Source organism: Echinops telfairi, unplaced genomic scaffold (assembly GCF_000313985.2).
Source record: "Echinops telfairi isolate 266 unplaced genomic scaffold, ASM31398v2 ScPeMD7_60;HRSCAF=208, whole genome shotgun sequence".
Classification (NCBI taxonomy): Eukaryota; Metazoa; Chordata; class Mammalia; order Afrosoricida; family Tenrecidae; genus Echinops; species Echinops telfairi.
Genome location: NW_022103958.1, coordinates 18,302,102 through 18,310,830, shown reverse-complemented (window position 1 = coordinate 18,310,830; position 8,729 = coordinate 18,302,102). Strand labels below are relative to the sequence as shown.

Sequence of the window (8,729 nt, the reverse complement as noted above, 5' to 3'; positions counted from 1 at the left end):
CGCCGTGGTGACGGTGCCTGTTTTTTCCCCTCAATGAAGCTGGGCTACGCACTATGATTTCCAAAGCCCTTTTATCACGGGAAAGCAGCAGACTGGAACTGCCTCTTTCTTACCGCAGTCCGTCTGCTGTCGCAACCCAGGGACACTGCAGCGTTGGAGGGAGGAGAGCGAGCCGCCGGCACCACTTCTCACAGCCCCGTGTGTGTGTGAGCAGAATTCAATTAATGCCAGGGGGCGACGAGGCTGAATGGGAAAGTTAGCCTTTGCCCCCAATCCATAGGCTAGGCGAAGGGTCCCAGGGACATCACTGCGTCTTTAGAATGCAGGCGACAGTGGCAGAGGATGGTCCCAGGGCTGTTGCCGAGGCTCAGTAATTAATTGAACATGCTCAGCAGAGGCGGCGAGTGTGCCTTCCTGGATGCTGAGGCCAGGGCGTGGATGCCTACACCCTCTTCAGAGACCAGGTACTAGAGACCCACCCCTGTTACCGTGGTTGTCAGCTGGGCTTCTGCAGGGAGAATGTTGAGACAGTGAGACAGGCTGGAGAACCAGGGATCATGCCTTGTCCGCCTCCTGTCTTTCTCATTCACGTGTCTGTACTCTTTATCATTGGACATACTGCCTCCAGTCTTGTCCTTCCTATAACCAAAGAATGTGACACCTGGGGCAGGCAGCCTTTGGAGGAAGTCTGTGGGACCACAGCCTGATTTAGGATGGCGCTTGAAGAGCCCCCAAGGTTTGGCATGAAAATCTGCTTGGGACAGTCACTCCCCTTCCACCCAAGGACAGCCAACTGTCTCTTCTCTCTGGAATAGTCTCTGGGTGACCTTGGGCAAGTAATATAACCTCTTTGTGCCTCAGTTTTCCCATCTGTAACATGGGAGTGACCACAGTGCTCACTTAGACGGGCTGTCGTGACAATCGAGTTAGTAACTGGACATTGTTTAAAACTGGGCTGCATATGCTAAATTCACATACCGTGGTTCACATGCATTTTTTTTTCCTTCAAAGGTCGGGGTGACCTGTCTACCCTGGCAATTAATGGAGATTACTTTTGATGTGCTAGTTTTGTAAGATCCCACTGAAGTGATTATTCATACTTCATGATGACTTTTGACTGTTGCTGGGTCACCGGTTCATCTCAAGTGAATTTCAAGTTAAGGTAGTGACCTCTCCAAAAACTGAGAGGGTTAGTTGGCACTTGGCTGTGGGATCTTTGGCAAGTCACGGAACCTCTCTGAGTGTCTGTTGCCTTATCTGTACAAGGAAGGTGGTGATGTTTGACCTTGTGAGGTGCGTGGATGTTTGTAAGGATGAAATGAGGTGTAAGTGCTCTATAGGCTTTTAGTACCAACGATAGGCAGTGATTGCTGGTTATTATGAACCTAATGACCATAGCTGCCTTTTCAGCTTGTCCTCCCTTAGCATTTCACTTGCTGCATAGCTGTCATCACCTGAAGTACACGCTAAGTATACTTAGCGTACAACCTCAACCCAGTGTAAAGCGTGAGGGGCTCCACCCAGAGAGAATGGGGAGTGTCGGGGAGGGAGGACCAGAGCCAACTTGCATCATGGAAAGCCTTACTGCCATTTGAGATGCTCATCGCCTTACTGCCAGCCAGCAGCCTCCGTAGGAGATGCCCATCCAAGGTGGCAGACTACAGAAGGAAAGGAGAGGTCAAGGGAAAAATCATGTGTTTCGATATTTAAGCTCTGGGTCACATAGAGCTGGGTTTAAAATCCGGTTCCATAGCAGAGGAGCTGTGTAAACCTAAATAAGTTGCTTAGCCTCTAGAAACCTCAGTTTCTTCATTGACAATACATGGATTCACTGTCTCTATATAATGCATATATCTACTAGCAAGGATGTGGAGAGACCAGGGTTGGAAAAGGTGCGGCTGAAGTGGAAATAACGCCACAGTACCAGCTTCCTTGAATGATGGTGAAGATTCAATGACATGCATCATGTCATGTTCAGGATTGAACTGGTCCAAACCAGGAGCCCCTTGAGGAAACCATTGGTTATTCATTGTCATTTTATTTAGTTTTATATCTCCAGCAATACACATAAGGCACAATCATGGTTGTTGGAGCTGAAGTGAATGAGAAAATGTGTGGGGTGACAGCGGGGAAGGAACCAACAGGAAATGAGGCTGGGCAAGTGGGCACAGCCAGGTTGTGCAGGACTTTAGATCTCTTTCTAGATGCAATTGGGTGCTGTCAGACATGATTCACGAGGGAGCAACAGGAGAAGACATGGTTGTAAGGCTGATGTGTTGAGAGGCTTGTCAAGCGTAGATCTGCAAAGATGAATTAGAAGCATCACCCCAGGGCAGGAAACAATGAAAAGGTGAGTCTGGAGAGAAACAGATCAACTTCAAGAAACATTTCTGAAGTTGAATCCATTGGTTGAACTCTTGGTGTGGGAAGAACAGACAATTCTGTCTTCTAGGAACATTACCAAGCCATTGAAAGGCACCAACGTAGCAGAGAGAAAAGAACAGATCCTTGTTTCCATTTCGGAAACACTGTTTCCACAACATCCCAGAAGGCCAGTCATTCCACATGGAGAATAGCACGTCTGTTGTATAGGACTTCTCTAAGTGTGATCATGCTTCCCAGAGGAGTTGCCCTAGGGAATGGGAGGGATCCACCATGGAAAAGCTACCAAAAATTAAAACAAGACAAAACCATAGCGCTAAACCAGGTACCACCCGGGTGGTTCAAACTTACTGGCAATCCCAAGGGTTTCAGAGCAGAGTAGAACTGTGCTCCACAGGGTGGGCACGGTGACATTTTTGGGAAGGAGGTCTCCAAGCCTTTCTTCCGAGGCACTTCTGGGTAGAAATGAACCTCAACCTTTAGCTTAGCAGCAGCAACCATGTGCCCCGCCCAAAGACTCCACGCAGAGCCCCCCTCTGACTGTAGACCAGGGATGTGACTAGCCTTGCTGTCATGCAGAAGGTATTGGAAAGTAGAGGATTGTAGGTCTCGTTAGGCTTGAATTTAACACCTTTTCATCTGATCCCCTTTTGATCCATTTTAAATTTTTTCTAGCTTTTAAGATTTTCTTTCTTTTCAATTGAGGTTTTTATCCGTTTTGTTTTTTTATTGTTGTTAGGTGCTTGTTGTTGTTGATTTTATGGTTTTATGTACAAGAAATCCAGAAGAGGTAAGTCTGTAGAGACGGTAACTGAATGAATGGTTCCTTGGGGCTGAGGCAGGGCAGGTCCGGAGGGAAATGGGGAGCTAATAAGATTGAACACACGAACGAAGAAAATGTTCTGATATTGATTGTGGTGCTGATGGCACGACTCATTGATGCAGCTGAACTATCGAGTTGTAGGATACATGAATTGTATGCCAACGTTGTTGTTGGGCGTCGTTGAGTCCAGTGTCAACCCGTAGCACCTCCGTGGACAACAGAACAAAACACAACTGTTCTCCTGCTAGAGCCCATTGTTGCAGGTGTTGTGTCAACCCACCTCCTGGAGGGCCCCCTCTTTTTCCTGCCCCTCGATTTGTCCAAGCAGGATGTCCTTCTTCAGGGACAGTTCTTTCCTGAAAACATGTGCAAAGTATGTAAGAAGTCTCACCACCCGTGCTGCTAAGAAGCGCTCCAGGTGCATTTCTTTCCCAGACAGATCAGTTTGTCTTTTTAGCAGGCCATGGTACTTTCCATATTCTGCTCTAGCACCACACTTCAAATACATGGATTCTTGTTCAGTCTTCCTTGTTCGATATCCAATTTTCATCTCCATACAAGGCAAATAGAGAATACCATGACTCGGGGCTCTGAATTCAGTACTCTAAAGTATTCAATACTCTAAAGTATCCAGTACTCTAAAGTAACATTCTTGCTCTGAATTCAATACTCTAAAGAGGTCTTGTGCAGCAGATTTGCCTAATACAGCTTGTCTTGATCCCCTGACTGCTGCTTCCATGACCATTGATTGTGGATCCAAGCGGGACAAAAAATATACCCCAATAAAACTGTTTTTCAAAAATAAATGAGACCGCTTTGACAGGTTTCGTAATTCCATCCTGTCCAGAGGCACAGTGGTGAGATTTGATGGGGCGGCCCCAGCTTTCATAAATCTCAGCCTGCTTGCTTTTCTGCACTAAATTAGCTGTGGAAGGAGGAGCTTCTGATCACACCCACTTCTGATCGAATTCAATTGGTGGCGTTTCATCCCTCCATTTCCTTGAAGAGACTCGCCTGTGGCCTTGTCATCTAGACTGTGAATTAGTGGTAACATGAACGGCAATAATAACTGCTATCGTTCCTCTGAGTGAAATATGGAGCATGAATTTACTTGTGGAATCCTCCAAGGAGCCCCGGAGGGTGGTTGAACCTCACTCTCACGTACACGCACGGTTCATGGAGTTCACACGACTGTTCCATTTGACAAATGGGGAAGCAGATGCTCAGAGGATGTCAGTAACTTAGAATCACACAGCTCGGAAGTGGAGAGGCAGGATTTGAATCCAGGCGGTCTGGTTCGGGGAGCTGTGGCTCTTAATCACCACATTGTCCCTGCTCAAATTTTCTCTTGTGCTTCCTGAGGACATAAAGTGGAGCTGAGGCCTGCCAGAAGTTGCTCAAACATGCCTCTTGGGTTCTTTTATTACCCCATTAATAGATCCCTCTTGGGTTTTGCTCACAGCTGCCCTGTTCACTTGGGGTTTAAAACACTGTGTCATAAAAGCCTTGCTCATTTTTTATAATGAGTTACAGGGGAGCCAGCCTGCTGATGGGAGAAGTCTGGATTACAGAGTAATTCCATACATTCCATTTTATTATTAATGATTGTGCTGCCTCACATCTTGCAGCACATCTATGTTTTCAGATCTGCAATTTCCTTTAATCCTCAGGAGATAAAGCAGATAAAATTTATCCTCATTTCCCAGATGAGAACATTGACGTTTACAGTCATTCCAGGGGCTCGACAAAGCCACACACCTGTCAGCTCCTTGAGAGCTGAATTTAGGGACAATACAGTATTTCTAGGCAGGAGATTCTGCAGGGCCTGCTTTAGCACATCCATTAAGAGTGTTCCCAATTAGCAGTCTCCATGGACTTAAAGTAAATGTTCTAAAATCCTTGAAATATGTTTGCTCTTGCACACGTATTTGCTGACCTTGCAGATCTCCGCCCAATGTGTAACCACTACACCACCAGGGCTCCCCAACTTTCTTAAGACACGTAATTTTCCCCAGCAACTTTTATCTATTGCGATTTTGATACCGAAAGGCAGAACTAACCACGGGGTCTTGCGCTAACTCTCGTTTATTGGAGAACCAGATCCAGCCCCATTGCATGCATTTTCCTGCCGTACTGTCGCCTTGCTAGAGAGCTGGTTCATGTCGATTTCCTCCCTACAGCCAGTGCAAGGCTTTGATTATGCCAAGCAGCACCTGGGCCAGCAAGGGGCCGATGAGGAGGTCATCCCTGTGACTCAGGAAACTGTGGTCCTCCCACTCCCCATCAGAGACACCCCCGCCTCTCAGGAAAGAGATGTCCTTCCGGACGGGAGCACCATCAAGACCGCCAAGTCCACGGAAACCCGAAAGAGGTAGGAGAGGGTCCCGTGCAGCCACTCCCTATCAGCATGGGCTTCTGGCGTCTGAGCCAAGTGCTGTGTGGGAAAGTGAGGGGGTAGAACTTCCTTCTGACCAGAGCAGGCTTTGAGAAGTAAAGATGATAGCCTGTCAGTAGGTGGGGAGGGAGAAAACCAGGCCCTGCTGAGACGGCTGGGGGAGGGCAGGGAGAGGTCCGTCCACTTAACTGGTAAACAGCCCCGGGTTGGAGAGTTCCTAGTGGTGGAGATCTAGGGACGGTTATGATTGTGGAGGGTCTCGACTGCAAGGCTACAGGGTTTGACCTTTACTTTCCAGGCCATGAGACGTTACTGGAAATTCTTCTCGTAGGCCATGTCCGCCGGCATGTAGTGTAGAGAAGTCTACCCTAGGCGCCCCACAGTGAAGTGCTTGGCTGTGAACTGAAATGTTGGGGATTCAAACCCACCCAGTGAAGCCACAGAACAAAGACTTGGTGACCTGCTCCTGTCAAAAGTACAGCGTAGGAACTGCTGTGGGGGCAACTCGCCCTAGTCACGTGGGCCTGCTCTGGGTCAGCATCAATTCCATGGCCCCTAACACAACAACACTAACAGCGCTGTGAAGGATAGACAGGAGGCAGGAGCTGAACCTCAAGTTCACTGCCATTCCCAGCTACCGGACAACACAGGGTCGAGGGAAGCGATGAACACACAGCAGGCCCAGTTGCTAAACCAACACTCCTTGCCAGCCCCCTTCTCTCTTGCCTGAGACCCCTTGGAGGCTGGAAAAACCACTCCTCTCTTCCTTCTTTCCTTCGTCCTTTTACTAACAGATAGCTTTTGATCATCTGCTATTGGCCAGATGCTGGAGTGTGGCAAATGCTCACACAGAGAATTCAGTTTGGTGGAGAGAGTGAGACAACACGCAAACAGAAAAAGAGACATAGCAGTGTTGGTCGTTGGGGGGTAATGAGTTCATACAAGAATGCCAAAACCCAGGGTAGAGAGATGTTAGGAGTCACGGAAGGCCTCGAAGGAAGTGCCCCTTGAGAATGACTCCGCTGGAATGAGGCGTGAGTGGGACGCCCCCTGGAGGTAGTAGGGTGCCAAGCAGACAAGGCAGCATTTGTGAAGTCCAGAGGCAAGGACTCTTAAGAGGAATTAGGTGATCTGTCTGGTTTGTAGTTTTAAAGCCTCACTCTGGCTGCTATGTGGAAATAGATGGTAGCGAGACCGAGTGGAAACATCAGGGCACCTCATGAAATGACTTTTTTTAGGGTGCTGCCCAAGCCAGTTTCCAATGACTCAGTGCTGACTCATGGTGACCTCAGGTGTGTCCGGGTAGAACTTGCCCAGAAGGTTGTCAGGGGCTGACTTTTAAGAGGTAGATTACCAGGACGCTCCTCCAAGGCACCTCTGAGTGGATTCAAACCAGCAACCTTTCAGGTAACAGCCCAGTACATTAATTATTTGTACTGCCCAGGGACTCCAAAAAGGGTTTTATAGAGAACCGGGTTTATAGCTTAATCGATTGAGAAATGCTGGATGAATCAAAATTAAATAGGTCTCTTTCGGTAGAATTGATAAGAGCCTTTGCCATTTGAATGGCCATTCATAATCTCCAATGAAGGAATACAATGAATCAATTTGTCTGTGGAGCCTTGGGGTGGACCGACACATTTCTCACTTGGCCCCAGTATTGCATGGAATCCTCTTGGAAAATGGGGCCTTAGTCAAAGGTGTGGGTGGGCATTTTCATTGTCTGTGGCCTTGAGCATGCTCACATGCACTCAGGGGCACAGAACTGACGCCTCTAAATTTCCAGAGTGTGAGGAGGGACTGGACAGAAGGAAGAGCTGTGAACAAGAAGTGGCTTACTGTCTAGTCAAGTGCATTTTATCTCAGTCAGTTTTCCACGGTAGGGACCATGTGCCATTATTTTCTGAATCTGGACAGTTGGCAATAGAAAAGCAAGAAGTTTGATCAAAACACACTAAAACTCACAGCCACTGAGTTAAATCCAAGTTAAGCAACCCTATAGGACAGGGTAGCATTAACTGCCCCTGTGGGTTTCCAAGACTCTGTTTATGGGAACAGGAAGCCTCATCTTTCTTCCGTGGAGTGGGTTGTGGTTTTGAACTAATGACCCTGTGGTTTGTAGCCCAGTGTTTAATCTCTTATACCACTAGAGCTCCCAAAGGTTTGATAAGGCTCTTGATGTCCGCCTCCTGCTGGCCTCTCACAGAGAGGAAGGTGGTTGATTTTCCACCCACAGGCTGACAGGAAGCTCAGTAAGAGAGTTCTGGAAGTGAAGTCCTGCCTTGAGAGAAGCTCTGAGGGAAGGCCTCCCTCATCTGAGATCGTGGGAGATTGGCTAGGGAGGCCACTCTGGCTGTGCTGGAAAGGCTGAACCTACAGGGAGTGCCTTGGCTCCCAGGGCTAACTTGCCGTTTTCCCAGCACTGCCTCCATGATGTAATGGTTACACGTTGGGCTGCGATCCCCACGACCCGCAGTTTGAAACCAGCAGCAGCTCAGTGGGAGAAAGCCTGGGCTTTGTACTCCCGGAAACACAGTCTTGGAAACCCACGGGGCATCGCTGTGAGTCGGCATTGACTAGATGGCACGCAGTGTGGTTTGGTTTGACCTTGGCCAAACCACTTCGCCATCTCCAGCTTGGCACTTCCCACATGCTTAACAAAGGTGACGGTCCCCAAACCTGAGGATAGTGCTGGTTCATTCACGTGTTTGAAAGCACTCCTCATGATCCTGGATACGTATAGATGTTCCTGATGGGAATTCTGGGAGCAGATGGAGTGGTGTCAGTATTGCTGTCTCAGCGTGCCCAGCGCCGTGCCTGGGAGAGAGTAGGGGCATCAACCGTATTTCCTGACAATGGCTGGTTCGCATGGGTGCTCTCAAAATATAGGCGGCCACGCATCGCTGACTGCCACACTACAGTGGATGTGCGCCTGCGCGGGCGCCCGCGCACGTGCGTGGGACAGAAGGGAGAAGTAACTGCCCGGGGCACCTGAGCGTTAGTAGTCATAGTTTATACATGTTCTAAAGAGAGAGCCATGTGCTGTGCGTGAAGATGCCCAGGGCCTTCACGTGTCCTGCAATACGATCCAAAGTCCCGCGCCTTCAAACAAGGCATGCTTTACAAACA

At 48.5% G+C, this 8,729-nt stretch overlaps 1 protein-coding gene across 1 annotated transcript in view; it reads left to right on the top strand.

Annotated features, from left to right (window-relative positions):
- Positions 1 to 8,729, top strand: part of KIAA1549L (KIAA1549 like) — a gene marked incomplete at its 5' end in the record, with an annotated part of 302,875 nt that overhangs the window by 231,308 nt on the left and 62,838 nt on the right. Inside the window, one exon of the mRNA XM_004718072.2 lies at positions 5,386 to 5,576. Coding sequence (XP_004718129.2) covers positions 5,386 to 5,576 — 191 coding nt within the window. The remainder of the gene's footprint in view (positions 1 to 5,385; positions 5,577 to 8,729) is intronic.